Source organism: Hibiscus syriacus, unplaced genomic scaffold, assembly GCF_006381635.1.
Source record: "Hibiscus syriacus cultivar Baekdansim isolate YM2019G1 unplaced genomic scaffold, ASM638163v2 tig00002840_pilon, whole genome shotgun sequence".
NCBI lineage: Eukaryota > Viridiplantae > Streptophyta > Magnoliopsida > Malvales > Malvaceae > Hibiscus > Hibiscus syriacus.
The window spans coordinates 8,288,947-8,308,483 of record NW_024061947.1 but is presented as its reverse complement, the minus strand read 5'-3'; the positions used below and the strand labels follow the sequence as shown (position 1 = coordinate 8,308,483).

The 19,537-nt window shown below is 32.9% G+C and overlaps 1 protein-coding gene across 1 annotated transcript; it reads right to left on the bottom strand.

Annotated features, from left to right (window-relative positions):
* Positions 1-6,882: 6,882 nt before the first annotated feature.
* Positions 6,883-9,393, bottom strand: LOC120156508 (NAC domain-containing protein 89-like). The gene is made up of 3 exons (XM_039167822.1): positions 8,758-9,393; positions 7,758-8,030; positions 6,883-7,515 (listed from the first exon to the last, which is right to left on the bottom strand). The coding sequence occupies exons 1-3, from the start codon at positions 9,265-9,267 to the stop codon at positions 7,438-7,440; spliced, it is 861 nt and encodes a 286-aa protein (XP_039023753.1). The 5' UTR covers positions 9,268-9,393; the 3' UTR covers positions 6,883-7,437.
* Between the last annotated feature and the right edge of the window lie 10,144 nt (positions 9,394-19,537).

Below are 19,537 nucleotides of genomic sequence, written 5' to 3'. Positions count from 1 at the left end.
TTCTATTCTGATTTCCTAAACCATATCCAATCCTAAACATACTAGGTCATCATCCAGTCGCTCACACCGTCAACCAAATCCACCTCCAAATCCTCCTCCTATTCCAATTTCTAATCCTAATCCCATTGATCCTAACTTGACTATCCAAAATTCGTGTTTCAATCATCCTGGTCCTAGAAATCATCATTTTTGGTATTATCAATATTTCGACTCTTACAAAATCCGGGAAGAATGTATTCCTTCTCGTCAAGCTATGTTAGCTATTAATTTTAAATATCTTCCTCTTTTACAAGAGTGGAAATTTGATAAACTCTTTGACATCGTTTACCATCAACTTGTTCGTATTTTCTATTCTAATGCCGTTTGTGTTAAAAACCAAACTGAAATTGAAACCATAGGAATTTGTTCCTACCTCCTAGGACAATTCTTATATATTGACTCGGCTTACATAGCCAATACATTCGGATTAGATAATGATGGTATTTCAAATGAAAAACAGGTTTTAGGATCTCGTTATAAAAGAAGGGATAGTGCAAGTGTCTTAGACCTTCATGAACGTTTTCTTCATCTAATGATTTCTTGGTGGTTTCGACCATCCGGATGTTGTTATTCTACTCTTAGAGCTTTAGATCTTTGGTGGTTACATTGTTTTGAAAACAATATTAAAATTAACCTACCTCAGATTATTTTTGCTGAAATTGTTGAAACCGTAAATCTTGTTCCTAACAAGAAACTATGTTCATCTCTAGTTTACGATTGCATTTTGAGTAATCTGTTTTCCAAATCTGGGTTTAGAGTCGGTCTAGATGCCGTTTTTCCCCTTAAGAAACAAATTAATCTTCTTTCCTTAACGAGAGTGGGATGGATTAAGAATAAGGAAACCGGTGAATGGGTTCGATCTTCTGCAAATACTCCGGGAGCTAGTTCTTCACAAGCTCCACCCGAAGCTGACGAAGATCTCGAGCTTGAGCAATTAATGCGAGACATCGATGAAGCCGAAGATGAGCCTGAGCAGCCCGAGGAGCAAGCACAAAAAACGCACCAAATGCCTCTATATTTTTAATCTTTTATGGAGATATTCGATTTCCGATATGCTACCATGGATTCGCGCTTTACTTCTATAGAGTCCCATTTATCCACAATGGGAGCCCAACAATTAGAAATTCTTCGGGAGATGCGTGCAAACAATGAAGCAACCAATGCGCGTATTAATGACCTCACTCACGAAATGGCCGCTATGCGAGCTCGTTTTCCTCCTCCTGATCCTGATATGTGATTCTATGTTTTGCTTTGAACTCCAAACTTATTGTTTTAACATTTTGAATATTTTGGAATGTTTGAATTTGTGGATTGATTGACTTTGAATTTGTTTAGATTTATGAATGGTTAGAACTTATCTATTTGGTGTGATTAAATTTATTCATTATTGCATCATTTACTTCATGATTAGATATATGACCAATTTTGCCATGTCACATTAACTATGAATATTGATTATGAAACTAATGGCTAACGTTTCTCTTGCTTGTGATCTTTGCAGCTTAAAATATAATCAATTGGCTAAATGATTTCAAAACCTTGTTTAATTCTTTAAAATGTCTTTTTGATTTAACAAAAAGGGGGAGAAGTGTTAAATGTGTTTTTAAATGATAAATGAGGGAAGTGTTAAAGTAAGGGGGTAATTTCAAAAGAGTAATTTCAAAATCTTAAAATTACTAAATGGGAGAAGTGTTAAAGTAAGGGGGAGTAATTTCAAAAGAGTAATTTCAAAACTTAATTTCAAAATCTTAAAATTACTAAAATGTTTTGTTATATCAAAAAGGGGGAGATTGTTGAAAACATTTTGATATTTCGATATAACAAATTAAGTTAAATGAATTTTAAGATTTTCCAAATGATTTTCTAAGTATATTCGATATAACTATTCGAATATCAAAACATTACTCCAAATCTTTCAAAGATCATTTTTAATCCTTACTCAAGTGTAAAATTAAGTTTTAATCTTAAAACAATTTCAAAATAATTTTACAAAGTATTTCGAACCATTTCAAAGCCAAAAATTCCAGATTGCTCAGAGGGAACCGATTCCCCTCCCAAGGGGGTACCGATTCCCCCCTGAATGGTTTAGCTCCGAGAATTCCAGTATGCTCGGAGGGAACCGATTCCCCCCCAGGGGGTACCGATTCCCCCCTTGTATAACGGTCGAAATATTTGAATTTTACACTTAGGGAACCGATTCCCCATAGGGGGTACCGATTCCCCCCACGCACCAAGCTGTTTTATTAATTGTTTTCACACTAAAACGGCTATAATATCTTCTCTAATCATCCCCAACGTTCAGAAGTGATTCAAGGTGTATTTAAGCAAGCTTAGAAGCCATTGATCAATAACAAGAAACATCAAGCAATTAGAATCAAGAGAGAATCAAAGAGAAAGCATCAAACCTCAAGTTTGAGCATTTCAAGCCTATCTTTCATTCAATATTCATTTTTCTTTCAAGAACACTTATTGTGCTCAATTGTATTTATTCTTGAGTGTTCTTTCTTTGTTCTAGAATTGTGCAAACATATTTGCCTTGTGAGGTTTTTCTTGTAAGTTTGCAAATTTGTATTTCTCTTTGAGAAAAGAGTGTTCTCAAGAATTGGGGTATATTCTTGAGGGAGTTGTAAGGTTATCTCTTTGGCCTCAAAAGAAAGAACAAATTAGTGAATTTGTTGGAAAATCCTTAGTGTGGATAGCTAAGGTAGTGGACGTAGACTTTGGTTGATAAAGTCGAACCACTCTAAATCGTTATGCAATTTCTTTCAATTTTCTGCAAAAGCTTCCACCAAAATTTTTATTGTCAATTCACCCCCTCTTGGCCGATTCAGTCAATCGATTAACTCAACAATTTACATGATTACATGTATATGCGATATGTGATACTAAACTACAAGAATAAATGAAAATATGATATCATCTATGTGATATGTCTGACATGTTATTTTATGTGACATGATCGATGTGAACATATAAGAATAAAATATGAGATACGTGAATTTAATATATGTGAATACATTCATATGTGAGCAAGATATGAGATACGTGTTTATATGAACACGTGTGAAATGATATAAACTATATGATACGATCTACATGATTACATGCACATGTGATATATGTGATATGATATGAACCTATGTGATATGGGTTATATGAAAAGGGATCTATGATATCATAATTGAATGTTACACAACGATCTATGAGATCATACAAGAATGTTATACAAGGTACATGATAATAAGTTATGAGATTACATGTTTATATGATACAAGTGATGTGTACTGTTATAAATGATAATGCCCATGATATGTGATATGAGAGTTAGGGGTATAGTTGGCATGTTAAGAGTCGAGGGTTACATATGTCCTTCGAGACATATGATAGGTCTTTCGGGACATAGACATCCTTCGGGATGATAGGTCCTTCGGGACACAGACATCCTTCGAGATGATAGGTCCTTCGGGACACAGACATCCTTCAGGATGATTGGTCCTTCGGGATGATTGGTCCTTCGGAATGATTGGTCCTTCGGGACACAGACATCCTTCGGGATAATAGGTCCTTTGGGATACAGATGACATCCTTCGAGATGATAGGTCCTTCGGGACACAGTTTATACGAGCTGTGGTGATAGCATATGTGTGCACAACCTCGTAGTACTCGCATACCTTTAGTTATCAGTAATGTTCATAGGCTTATAAAAGATATCAGTACCGTACATGGGCCTATAAAAGATATCAAAAGTGTTTGCATTATTATATGATATCGTGTTATTATTGTTTACAATGAATCACAAGTGTATATGGGCTAATACATGGGATATTAAAGAGATAACATAAATACGCTGTACGTGATGTATATGCTTTTTTATATGAAATATATTATAAGATTTATATGTGATAATGTGTGTATTGCTGGGTGAAATGTATTATATGATATGTTACAAAGGTTAAGTACAAGATGATATGTTTTAAATGGTTAATGATAATGATAGAGATCATGATAATGATGTTGATGTTGATGTCGATAATGATGGCATATGTGCATGTATGCATTTTGTTATATGAAATGTTCTATGGTTTCTATTACATGTTTTATATGTCTCACTAAGTCAACGACTTAGCGTGTGATTGTTTCATACGTAGGTTTCGAGAAGAAGAAGAATGATAAAAATTAAGCAAGACATATCAGTTTCTCCTTTCCAAAGATCAGAACAGAAAAGAATTGAATGGTATGTATTTTGTAATAATGATTGTGTCGGCATGCAACTAAATCTTTAAACCGTTTATGCGCTAATAAGTTTTATAACCTTTTTTGAGATAATTTATGTAAATTATTCAGTTTTATTTAGTGAAAGTTTAAAATTATTCACTATTTTGTACAAGTAAATGTTTTGAAAAGTCAATGTGACACCTCAGATTCGTATCCGGGTCGGGTACAGGTTGGGGGTGTTACATTTTATTTAACGGGGAAATTAACACCATTACCTACCCAGACACCTAAATGTGTAACGTTTGTAACATTAGGCACATGGATGAGATGAAAATTAGTTTAGGCACCTATTTAAGAAAAGTGTGGGCACTTATTTTGGTATTAAGCCAACATTATAATGTAATATTCACTTAATTTCTACAATTTTCTTACTTCCAAAGATAATTTGTTATTACGTGAAACAAAATAGAAAAATTGAAGCTTAACGACTACATCTAGTCATCTACAACAACGGCTTTTTTCGCCTATAAGAAATGATTTCTTAAAAGGTAAACTACACAAATGATCATTAATATTAGAGTAATTTTTGTTTTCCCAATTGAAGTTTTAAAAATAATAAATTGAGTCACTAACATTATCGATTTGTAATGAAATGATTACTCCACCTTCATCATTGTTAAATTGATGATATGAAAACGTTAAAAAAAGGTTAATATTTAATTTACCCCATAAACTACTTTTAAAATATCAAAGAGGTCCTTGAAAAATTATTTTATATCTATTTTACCAAAAAAAATTCTATTTTTCAGTTTAGTGTTACCAAAACTTCAGGCGTGGAAGGACGGGCATTGAGATAGTGAGCAACACAAATTTTAGCCAGTTCAGCCATCGAGAAAGCCAAATCCAGGGGATATTTATGCATAAGAGAAGGATCTATGAAGTTCTTGAGCTTCTCTCTCTCAGTATCTCCATCAAGCACTGCTTTGATCGATGCAAATAATAGCTCTTCACCTCCACTGTTCTTCTCAGTACTTACGGCATTTACTCCCTACCACATGCCTTGTCAACTGCAATCCACATTCATTATTGCCCTCAAGAGTTCTTCCCAACCCAAAGTTGACAACTTTGGCTCCAAATTAAGTTAGCATCCAACAGAATGTTACTGGTCTTCGATTTCTTATGAATTTATGGAGGATTTATATAGTTATATATGCAAATAGTTGAGTGCATCAGCTCTATCATAAGCAATCTGAACTCCAAGAGTTTGGAGTGTAATTAGTTGAGTCTGAGAAAGGTTTAGGATTGGATGGCGGCTTTAGGGGCGATGAAGAAGCTATTAGAATGACCTTGTGAGCTTGGCCTTGACGTTTGAAGAGATAAAACAAGAACCCTGCTAGACCAAGAAGGAAAAGAGAACCGACTCTAACTCCAACATTGATGAAAACCCATGTCTTAGAAGACTTAGAATTTGATTCTCCAACAGGGGAAGTTGGTATTTGAGGAGCAGCGCCTGGAGATGGATGGGGATCTCTGAGGCAGTTCAATCATGGCAGGCTCTTAATAAAGTGGAGCCAAACTGGGTGTAAAAGGAAATATAATATCAGTCTCACATAATTCATTAACCTCCAATATATTCTTTCCCTCAGCACCAAAAATCTAGGCAATCTAAAAAATGAAACAGCCGAAGTAACAATATAAGAAAGCAAGTATTTTGCACCAACTCGAATCTGATTCTCAATAGGACAAGCTGGAGATGAAAATCAGAGAAAATATAGCGAATTTGCAGAGTTCGTGAAGAGAAATTGAGGCCATTTTTTTGTTATTGAGAGAAGCTTGAATTGTTGAGGAATTTGAGCTGTTAGATGAATAAGGTCTGAAGTGTATAATGGAGTTGTAAAAGTGGGTTGTGTCATGGTGGCATGGAAACAAAAGTTTCTTTAAGAACTTAGGGGTAAATTGATATAAAATCATTGTTTAGATAACTATTCAATCTTTAGGCAATAATTTGAGGGTAAAACTAAATATTAACTTTTTGTTAACATGTCATTTCATCAATTTAACATTGTTAACGATGGAATGATCATTTTATTATAAATCGATAATATTAGTGATCAATTTGTTACTTTTGAAACTTTTGAAACTTCAATAGGAAAAACCAAAAATTACTCAAACATTAGTGACCATCTGAGTAGTTTACCTTTCTTAGAAACCTTCTCGTCAAAGGATTAATAGCTAAATCAAAATAGAAAATGAGAGGGAAAACATTAAATCTGTAAGAAATCGCTCATGGAATGACGATTCAAACAACAAAAAGTAACCGATATGAACATTAATGATTTTCCTTCATTAACCACTATCACAGCAACAGCATTTTGTCAAAGCTCTAAAGAAGCAAAGAAAGAACATCAGTCAAAAAACAATTCAAAACAGTTTCAATCCAATTTATTTAGATCAAACAGTGAGTTAGTTTATCTGTCATATCATATGACCAACAGCAAACATGCTAAAGAAAGAATTGGGTTTCCCAAAGGTTTTTTGTGCACCTCTGCAATGAGAAAGTTCATAAACAGTCTAGGATAAGACAATAATGGCAAGTGAAGCCATTAGAGAATTGAGTAGAAAATATTTCTCGACCCATCATAGGAGAAACAGGAGAACATGGAAGTTGGGTGAAGGACCTGATGTCGAAATTTGTCTGATAATTCTTCTGAAGGAAAACTCTAGATGATTTGATACGTCTGCTATGGAAAGCTTCTTGATAAAGTAAATTCTTCTAAATTGGAAGTTGGGTGAAGGACCTGATGTCGAAATTTGTCTGATAATTCTTCTGAAGGAAAAACTCTAGATGATTTGATATGTCTGCTATGGAAAGCTTCTTGATAAAGTAAATTCTTCTAAAGTTATATTCCTGATATTAGGCTCATGTTTGCAGCCTGCATGGTAAGGCAAGAAAGATATATTTAACTAAAGCTCCCCTTATGTCATCCATCCGAGCGCTTACCAGCAAACGAGGAATGAAAATGACCTTACGAGGTGTGTGATTCAGCCATTAGATTTCTCTCTATTCATATTTGAAAATTTTCTTGATCCCTATTAGGTTCTCAAATATATATATAAATCATTCTCTTCATATTCCAAGGCAACTGCTCCTATTTTCTTCATATGGTGTATCACAGGAACCCATCAAACCAGGTCATCCAATTCTATGAAATCTTCTTCTACAATTGACTGTAATTCATTGCTGGTTAGTAGAGATCCCACCTGCATAACAGTCATTGAACAGAAAAACTAGTTCAGTTCGAAGAAAGAATGCATCATCTTCTTTGAAAGGCCTACCAAAGATTCAAGTTATTTGATATGGAATTGAGATCTAGAATACATGCATGTATCATCGATAGAAATGTTTTAAAACCGATGTCTGGTTGCACAAAAAAAGTATCTACATAAAAAAAAGGGCAGCAATATAGTTCCCTTGAAGTAAAATGTGCTCAAACAAGGGTTACCAGATCATTGGGTCGGTCCGGAGGGATGCCTGAAGGTAACTCTAAACTGGCAAGAAAAGCATGTCTAGTTGCTACTGAACTAGCTACCTCCTTAGTGAATTTATCACCACCGATTCCAGCTTCATGAATGCAAGGTCTGGGAAATCCATTAGGCCGAACACCAACGTGACGAAAAGCTGAAACACTTTCTTCTGCAGAACAACTAATAAGATTCTCCGAAACACTTTTTCCCCTACGAGGTTTAACCAATACTCGGCATAGGACGAAAGAAGCCTGCAGATGATCCAGACATCAATTTCATGGAAGTAAGAGTAACAGAGCCTCCCCCACCATTGAAACTAATCTAAACATATATTAAAATCTTTGGCATGGCATATCTTAAAAACAAAATATCATATTTTGAAAGAGTATCCACAAAAAAGTCAGGATTTACTAAGACTTTACAACAAAAATTAGGCAGAAATTTACATACAGATAGACTTTTATCCAATAGTGAAACGCAGAGACAATAATCGGGTAACTTTTATGTGTCTAATTGCATCAATTTGCCTATCCAGCTGAATGGAAAACCGAGGTTATGTTCACTAAAATGATTAACCATCTAAATCATTTTGGAAGAACAACAATGCACGCTTTCAGAAAACCATGAAGATCAACAAACAAACAAGTCAGGACCAAAATTAACCCACTCAAATTTGGGAAAACTTCGAGTTAGTTTCAGAAATCATTTTTCCCCCAGCAGTGAAAAGAACCAAGGTCAGTACTGGGGAATGGGGCTTTGGAACATTAAAGAGAGAAGCATTAAAAATAAAGCAAAAGCAGGGTGGGTTTTGTTGGAGATTGGAGATGACACAATTAAATCTGCAATAGATACAAAATTTGTCAGTTTCATTTAATCACTACCTACCAAACATCAATAACAAGAAGCAAATCCACTAAATATTACCCTCTTAAAAAAGGAAGGGGGAAGTGAAACAAAGTACGGTCAATTTTTTTTTACCTTGAGATGATGAAGCAGGGCATACTCGTACATAATCCAGGGAGTCCTAACTTTTTCCTTAACTGAATTAACCGCATAATATACAAATTTAGCTTTAGTCCCCAACACTACATTTCCACCATCAACTACATCCTTATCTTTCCCTATTCTCCTCCAAAACCCACCCTTTGCTCTTCTCCTCCTGTCCCCCCTTCCTTCACTCTTCGTATAACAAAACCAGTGCCTTTTCTTCTCCCGATATCCGTGCACAAAGCAAGTGCCATCAGGCAATTCAAACGGCTCGTAATCGTACAAGTTGAGCTCGCTTATCAAATCGCAGCCGCAAATATCATCGGGATCGGCGGCGACGGGGTTGTTTTTCACGGTGAGATAAAAATCAAAAACCACCTTTTTGGAAGGGTAGAACCGACAACCTGGCGGAAGACGATGTATGGACCTAGCCCTCGATGAATCCCCTCCTTTTCCTCTTGTATCTATCAATGGAAGAATCGAATCTTGATTGTTGCACATTTTGGGAATTATCTTCTAGTCGAATCAGAGGAGAGAATTTGTTCTCTTTCCAGGAATCGAAAGGAGGGGTTTTTGGCTAGAAAAAGGGTTTTAGGGATTTTGTAGGAATTTGAAAAGAAAAATCGACTGCGTGCAGGTGAAGCTTTCCTTGCAAGGTGAAAGCGTTAGTATCCGATTCACGTGTATGTGCTCCTTATCTTTGATGAGATTTTTTTTGACGTGGAGGGATTCCATTGGCTGTTATTATGAAATTGGGGTGACGGCGGGGTTTTAGACTGTGACCTTGATATGGTCAAAGTAGGAGAGAATAATTAGCGTGAGATGAAAGCCCAATGATATCTAACTAACCTGTCAGCCGTTAGATCCAATAATTCGCTTCGCTGGCAGTTTCAGGTAGTACGAGCAAATGGTAATACCTGGAAATATTTTAATAAAAACTCCTGGACTTTTCCACAATTCATGGGAGTTCCCGGCTATGTTGTATGGGTAGTTTTGCGGTGCGGCGATTAAAAAACGGTTAATATATGATGTGATCGATTAAATAAGTGATCGGTTAAAATTTAGATCGGTTATGTTATATTATTTAACCGGAAATATTATAAAGTACAATAACATACTAGGTAGCGCTTATATAATGTAATAGGTAGCGCTTATATTTACCTATTTTATAAGTAAACCGGTATATTTATACCGATAGCATTGTAAATTTACCTATTACATTATAATATGTTGAAAGTGTCCATACTTTTTATAAAAATGATCGATACTTTTTTTAAAGTTATGTAATTTATGTTTCAATTTTTTTTAATAGTGTTTCATGTTTTCCACCTACAATATTAATTTAATAATTTCATTTACACAAAAAATTATTTGATTGTTTTGATATTTTATAAAATAATATTTAGAATTTAAATTTAACAATATTAACCAAAGATAATAATAAATATGTAATATATATGTTTATTGTTTTTAATTTAATAATAATATATATCGTAACGTAAAAAATAAATCATTAGACGCCTATAATTACTAAATTAATATCTTAAAACTCACTCAAAATATAACCTTAAATTAATGTTTTCCACAGTGAAAAAAGTATAGACAATTTTATAAAAAGGATAGATACTTTACAATATAAGCACTACCTATTACATTATATAAACGCTACCTATTACATTATATAAGCGCTACCTATTACATCATATTTTTACCTATTATATTGAAAGTGTCCATACTTTTTATAAAAAGGATCGATACTTCTTTTAAAGTTATGTAATTTATGTTTCAATTTTTTTTAATAGTGTTTCATGTTTTCCACCTACAATATTAATTTAATAATTTCATTTGCACAAAAAATTATTTGATTGTTTTGATATTTTATAAAATAATATTTAGAATTTTTAATTTAATAATAATATATATCGTAACGTAAAAAATAAATCATTAGACGCCTATAATTACTAAATTAATATCTTAAAACTCACTCAAAAGATAACCTTAAATTAATGTTTTCCACAGTGAAAAAAGTATAGACACTTTTATAAAAAGGATAGATACTTTACAATATAACCACTACCTATTACATTATATAAACGATACCTATTACATTATATAAGCGCTACCTATTACATCATATTTTTACCTATTATATTGAAAGTGTCCATACTTTTTTATAAAAAAAGATCGATACTTCTTTTAAAGTTATGTAATTTATGTTTTAATTTTTTTTAATAGTATTTCATGTTTTCCACCTACAATATTAATTTAATAATTTCATTTGCACAAAAAATTATTTGATTGTTTTGATATTTTATAAAATAATATTTAGAATTTTTAATTTAATAATAATATATATCGTAACGTAAAAAATAAATCATTAGACGCCTATAATTACTAAATTAATATCTTAAAACTCACTCAAAAGATAACCTTAAATTAATATTTTCCACAGTGAAAAAAGTATGGACACTTTTATAAAAAGAATAGATACTTTACAATATAAGCACTACCTATTACATTATATAAACGATACCTATTACATTATATAAGCGCTACCTATTACATCATATTTTTACCTATTATATTGAAAGTGTCCATACTTTTTACAAAAAGGATTGATACTTCTTTTAAAGTTATGTAATTTATGTTTCAATTTTTTTAATAGTATTTCATGTTTTCCACCTACAATATTAATTTAATAATTTCATTTACACAAAAAATTATTTGATTGTTTTGATATTTTATAAAATAATATTTAGAATTTAAATTTAATAATATTAACCAAAGATAATAATAAATATGTAATATATATGTTTATTGTTTTTAATTTAATAATAATATATACCATAACGTAAAAAAAATAAATCATTAGACGCCTATAATTACTAAATTAATATCTTAAAACTCACTCAAAAGATGTATATACCTAAATATGTAGTTATTGTACATACCTAAATATGTAGTTATTGTACATACCTAAATTTAATGATAATATATACTTGTAGTTATTGTACATACCTAAATATGTACTGCGAATTTAATATTGTACCCACCCTTTAACTACCACTACCAATGCCACATCCTATTGAAAGCAGCACGACTGAAACATGTTCAAAATGAACATTTGCTTACATCTCCATCAACTCCTGGAGCACTGAACTTGCACAACAAAATTTTTGCCATGGATAATACTGATGTAGACAATGTTAAGCCAACCGAGGAATGCCATGAAGTACATAATGTTGATGAATCTGACAGATTGGTTGGTCAGCTCTTCTGTTCACGTGATCAAGCTTGGTACTTTTACAAGGGATTCGCACGGGAACATGGGTTTAGTGCACGTAAGGGAACAACACGGCTTGACGTGGAAGGGAATGTGAAGACACAAGAATTTTGTTGTTCCAAAGAAGGGTTTCGAGTATCAAAAGTCAATACTGTTGATCGTCAACGTGCTCATACGCCAGTCACAAGAACAGGATGTAAGGCTAGAGTCGTAGTTACAGCAACAAATACAAACGATCAGTGGGTTATAAGTGAGTCTGATCAGAAACATATTACATTATACTTTTGGTTTTCGATGTTTTTGGGATCGACACTTTGTATATATGGATCGACACTTTATGGTTGCACCCTGTTTTCCATTCATTCTGGACCAAAACTATCGACACAAACTAAAAAAGTGTCGACACATTATTTAGACATATTCTCTCATAAAACCGGTATACTTGTACCGGTTAGATTGAAAAATTACATATTACATTATACTTTTTGTTTTCGATGTTTTTGGGATCGACACTTTGTATATATGGATCGACACTTTATGGTTGCACCCTGTTTTCCATTCATTCTGGACCAAAAATATCGACACAAACTAAAAAAGTGTCGACACATTATTTAGACATATTCTCTCATAAAATCGGTATACTTGTACCGGTTAGATTGAAAAATTACATATTACATTATACTTTTGGTTTTCGATGTTTTTGGGATCGACACTTTTTATATATGGATCGACACTTTATGGTTGCACCCTGTTTTCCATTCATTCTGGACCAAAAATATCGACACAAACTAAAAAAGTGTCGACACATTATTTAGACATATTCTCTCATAAAACCGGTATACTTGTACCGGTTAGATTGAAAAATTACATATTACATTATACTTTTGGTTTTCGATGTTTTTGGGATCGACACTTTTTATATATGGATCGACACTTTATGGTTGCACCCTGTTTTCCATTCATTCTGGACCAAAACTATCGATACAAACTAAAAAAGTGTCGACACATTATTTAGACATATTCTCTCATAAAACCGGTATACTTGTACCGGTTAGATTGAAAAATTACATATTACATTATACTTTTGGTTTTCGATATTTTTGGGATCGACACTTTTTTATATATGGTTCGACACTTTATGGTTGCACCCTTAATGTGTATCAACATGACCCTTAATGTGTATAAGAAACATGTACAACAACATACTGCTAACTTTTCTCATCTCATTCATAATTATATTCACATACAAAATTATAAATCGTATACAAAATTATAAATCTTATACAAAATTAACCCTACATTTACATCATTGCATCCTTTTGTTATTCTTATGTATCATGGCAGCTTTTGTTATCTCCTGTCTTCGTTCATTTTTATTGTGGCTTACGAGATCGTTTAATATTCGGGATCGATCCCAGTCTCCAACAACCTATATTCAAATTGTCAGAACGTTAAGTATTGTCAACTACAGCATTCAATCTACGACTTTTAACAATTTTACCACAAACGAATTTTTCTTTCCACTTACAAAATCACCAGTTGCCCCTGTAGAACCGATCGATTCCATCCACATCATCACATACATGCCGCAATCATGTATGTTACAAAATTTGAAAACCACACATGTCAATTATGATGAATACTGCATAAATTAAGCTTTCTATTTGTGATAACATCTCATACCCATTCAATTGCTTATTTTTCTTATGCTCCACAAATTTGAAATTTTTTAAGGGATAATTTCCTAGAGATCCACAGGATTCAACCCAAATGCGTTTCTTATTATAAGAATCTAATATTTTAATCTGCATTAAAATAGAAGAAGTTATGATCCAAAAAAATTATGCATTATAATTTACATAATGTCCTTTCATACATACATACATACCAATCTCTTAGCATCCTTCACTCTCTGTTTAGCTGCTTCAGTTGTAAACATACTATCATATATTGTTGCAACACGATCTACCATATCCAACACCAACAGATACCAATATGAATTATGGTAGTTTATTGTGATCATGATCTGCAACAAATTTCACACCCAATTTGACAAAATTCAACATTCTATATCCGAAAACATCATTTGCAATTGGTATGGTGTCTTACCTTCTCACAGTCGGTGAATTTCACATAGTTATTCAGTATGGGACCCCAGAAGGTAGCAATACCCTCAACACTTTCTTTGTTGTTGGCATCCAACACCTGCTGCTGCAATTATGCAACAAACATTATTAATTTACCGTCTATAACACTACTTATCTCCATTTATTAATTTAACTCACCGCTAAGTGGTATGGAAGGTAGACAATCCTCCGGAGTGACTTCTGAGAATCGTAGCATACTGTCCAGGCGAGCAAATCAATAACCTAACAAAATTAATTACACAATCAGAACATATTCAATAAGTTTTAACATTTTCTACTTTCTACTTACCACACCGCCAACCCATTCCGTAGGCTTCAACATTGCAACGTCGTATACACTAGCGAATTGATTTCCCATTAAGATTACAGAATATATGTATGAATCATTAGGATTAATATGTTGTCATGAAATATTTAAATATAACTCACAAAGCAATATATTTCACTTACTCCGATTCTAACTCACTATTCCATAAATAATCACAAATTGCAGCTTCGATGTCATCAATTCCGCTTGGAATATCCGCTTTTTCAACCTACAATTTTGCATACAAATTTTTGTCACAACAACATAATAAAAATCAAATTAAGTTTTCTTTTATTCAACTTACCTTCTGTTTCTTCTTCTGGGGTGCAGGACATTCCGAATCCAAATCTACTGCTATAACACTCTCCGGTGTATAAATGACATCGACTTCCTTCCTCCTCATTTCTTCCATCTCTTCTTTTTCCTCCTCCCTCTTTTCTTCTTCATATTTTTTAGTTCATCGTATTTTTTTTCTACATAGCTCTTCATCTCTTTTATTTCACCCTTCAATTGATATCCTTCATCCAAGTATTTATCAACCACCCCCTTTACCCCCGTAAGTTCACTCCTCAATTCCACAACCTCCTTCACCACTCCCTCAAATTTTTCACCCGTCACCATCTTAATATCACCCCTTAACACCCCAACTTCTTTCACCACTTCACCCCTCAACACCTCTACTTCTTTCACCACTCCATCTATTTTTCCTTCCACTACCCCCTTATGCCTCTCAAGTGTATCTTCGACTCTCTCAAGTTTCTCTTCGACTCTATCAAGTTTCTCTTCGACTCTTGATTGTCTTTGCATGATTTCAAATTGGATTTTTTTTATATCAGCCAATTCAGACATCAAAATGTCGAAGTTACTCTGTTTTCCCTCACCGTCGTCCCACTCACCGTCATCCCCCAATACAACCATCCCTCCTTTCTTCTCCTCTGCCTCCACTGCCTCCTCTACATCCTTGCCAATAACCTTCAAAATTAAATTACAATATTAAGACATTGATTATATTCTTAATATTATTTAATTACATTTATTACCCTTTCTTGCTTCTTCGCTCTATCCAACTTTAACTTCACCATCACTCTAACCACCTCTTCCTTCCCCCATGCACGGATGCGTGCCACTCCGGTTCTTTCATAAGCCAGCACTGCCTCACAGCCCGACCAAAAATCGAACAGTGCAACCTGCATTTATAATAAAATTTATATTTTTATATAAAAACTTACAAAAAGTTCTTCAACTCATTTACCTCTAAGATTGCTATGCACCCTTTGAGGTATCTCTGGCTGCCCTTTTTAAAGGTGATTATTGATTCAATCAATCTCGAATGGATATATTCAGCCCAATTGAATTCACCCTTCAAGCCTTCATCACAAATGAGCTTCATATGTTCTTTGTTCGTTGACGTATTACCCGTTGGACAAAGAAAGATACCGACAAGGTATAATAGAACTCTGGCCTTCAGCTCATCCCCAACGTAAGATCCACTTTTTATTTCCTCTTCAATTTCAGCATATGTCACCTTATTCTTCAAACCATATTTGGAGGCAAGTGCTTTCCAGTCCTTACTCTTACAGAGTTCTACAACACTTTTGCCTTCATTTTCTACCCCCAATACGGCTGCAGCACATGGGATCCCGAGAGGAAATGAAAAATTACCATATTTAGCAATACATTGTCTGACATCAAATTACGCCATCAAGGATCGACACAATTCCCTCCGAATAGGTCGATCCCTTACTCCTACCAACGATCCAAAACCTATTTCTCCCAGCACATTCAACTGACCCTTCTCCTTAAGGTGTTTAATTAATAAATTCACCCTTTTAATGCTGCATCTTGTCGACACTCCCTACATTTTTTAACAATATATAATGTTATAGTTCTTATATATTTTGTATCAAAGTATTTACAAGTTTAATGAATACCTTATTTTCATGTGCATTCCTCCGTTCTTTGTATTCTTTACTATCATTCCTTGACTGTGTGATGTAAGATTCCTTTTCAGCATCACTCATTGAATTCCATTTGGACCTCACATATTTTGTCACCTAATATAAAACATAAACGTTTCTTAATCAATACATTAACACTAAATACTACTCAATGTCAATTTCATTTTACATACCGAACCGCTCTGTGTGCCATCTTCCTTCATCCTTTTGCATTCGACCATACTGTCAACATTTAAAATTTGTAATCAATTTAAAGTTTATCGATACTTTAATCCAATTACCATTTCAACAATAATAACAAAAAGACATTGATACTTACTAGAAGTACATATATCCACCCTTTGGTTGCTTTCGAGTCTCGGCCTCAATTTCAAAGTCATCTGCTCCACCAACAATTTTCCAACCCATTGACTCCATTTTTCCTTCATATATCAGTTTACGCAAATCAAATTATTTTGTTACATACACTTTATTCAATATACAAATATAGATAACTACTCTTGTGGTAAAACGGTTTTCTTCAAAAGAATTTGAATGGCCACACCAAAATGTGTCGGCACATTTATACAACCTATAATATCATTTTCTACCTATAATATTTAATAAAAGTATCGACATTTATATTTTTCCTTGAATATCACTTTCTACCTGCAATCGGTCCCAAATGCTTCTTTACTCCAAAACCCCAAACAACACATAAAAACCCTATCGCGATTACTGTAATAATAAAAAACTAGGGTTTCGACAACATACTTTTCGATTCGACTGCAGCAACAAACAAACAAACTTCGCTTTAGAAACGCCTTCTGAAATGCAGCAACAATTACGCTTCGATTTCAAAAACTCGTCCGTTCTATATATTTTCAGAGGATATTTAGCTTATATTTTCATCGGATATGTTATTTATATTTAATCGATACAAATACAAAAGTGTCGATACTTTTATGTCAGGTGTCGATACTTTCGAAAGGATAATTACCTATTTCTTTGAAAGTGTCGATAATTTATTACACGTACTTACGAAAGTATCGACACTTTCAATATATCCGATATCATTTTACCGGTTTTATTATTTTGATACCGGTTTTATCATATTTTCACATGTTATATCGTTGTGGATCGATATATTTTTTTAAAGTATCGACACATTATAGGCGCTAAAACTGCTTCTCTTTTAAATTCACAAAGTGTCGATCCTTATATAAAGTATCGACACGTTCAATATATCAGGTAACGTTTTACCGGTTTTATCATTTTGTTACCTGGTATATCGTACTGGATCGATACATTTTTTAAAAGTATCGACACTTTATAGGATTTAAAACTGCTTCTCTTTTAAATTCACGAAGTGTCGATCCTTATATTAAAGTACCGACACTTTAAATGTATCCGGTAGCGCTTTACCGGTTTTATCATTTCTATACCGGTTTTGTCATAGTTTTACCTGTTATATCGTTTTGGATCGACACATTTTTAATTTGGATCGACACGAACCGGTAGCACAATTTTTTAATATTTCTTCATGACTTAGACCTACTTTTATAAGTATAGACACTTTTATAAAAATGATATATACTTTTTTTAAAGTTATGTAATTTATGTTTCAATTTTTTAATAGTGTTTCATGTTTTCCACCTACAATATTAATTTAATAATTTCATTTACACAAAAAATTATTTGATTGTTTTTGATATTTTATAAAATATTATTTAGAATTTAAATTTAACAATATTAACCAAATATAATAATAATATATTTTCCACAGTGAAATAAGTATGGACACTTTTATAAAAATGATATATACTTTTTTCTAAAGTTATGTAATTTATGTTTCAATTTTTTTAATAGTGTTTCATGTTTTCCACCTACAATATTAATTTAATAATTTCATTTACACAAAAAATTATTTAATTGTTTTGATATTTTATAAAATATTATTTAGAATTTAAATTTAACAATATTAACCAAAGATAATAATAAATATATTTTCACAGTGAAATAAGTATGGACACTTTTATATAAAGGATAAATACTTTACAATATAACATGTAAAAATATGACAAAACCAGATTCATTATGACAAAACCGGTAAAATTTACTTGATATGTTAAAAGTATGGACATTTTTATAAAAATGATAGATACTTACCGATAACCAAAGTTTACCGGTTACCAAATTTTTTAATAGTTTTTCATATTTTCTACCTAAAACATTATTAGTTGTCAACATAATAGGTACCGCTAAACCGAATTTATTAAATACATTTTAATGTATCCGGTAATATCGTATATTAGCTGTATATTAACCCGCCTTTCCTGAGACAATTTGATGTTGTATTCCCTACAGGAGACCGATAGATTCAGCAAGTGGAAACGTGGCCTTGGGATAAAGAGATTATTAATTACCAACCACATACGAGAAAAGACATAGGAACAAACGTCTCTACCCGGGGGAAATCTTAATTATTTTAAAGAAAATTAGTACATAATTTATAGTATTGCTTTTGTCATATATGACTTTTATTAATATTTATTATACTTTTTACTTAATTTACATGTATCTGAACACATCATTTAATATGTAAATTTAACAAGTAAATTCTATTGAAAATTGTTAACTCAAGAAGAACTTTGAATTCTAAAGTGACAACTGCTAAGAAAATGTAGATTCCTGGACCATAGATAATGTAAACGCACCATTTCTTCTTAAAATTGGGCTTTAACCTGACCAGAACATTTGAGAACAACTCGAAGAACAAGAATCAGAGATGTTTATGACCCATGTCGGCCCTTAATTAGAAAATATTGACTTAATTATCCAAAGTCTAGACGACTCAAATTAATAAATCCAATTAATCTTGAATTAAACTCCATCCAAACGGAACCAAGCTACCAAATCAAACACAGTCAAGCTGGCCAAACAAAAACAAAACTGTGGCATAACCTACCTTGAACAAAGTCTGCTTTATTCAAGCCGAGCTTACAAACTCAATCGGCTTTTGAAGCCCATGTTTACCGAGATAGAGGGATAGCTCGACCATTAGACAGGTCAAAATTAATAACCACGAGATTCAGTC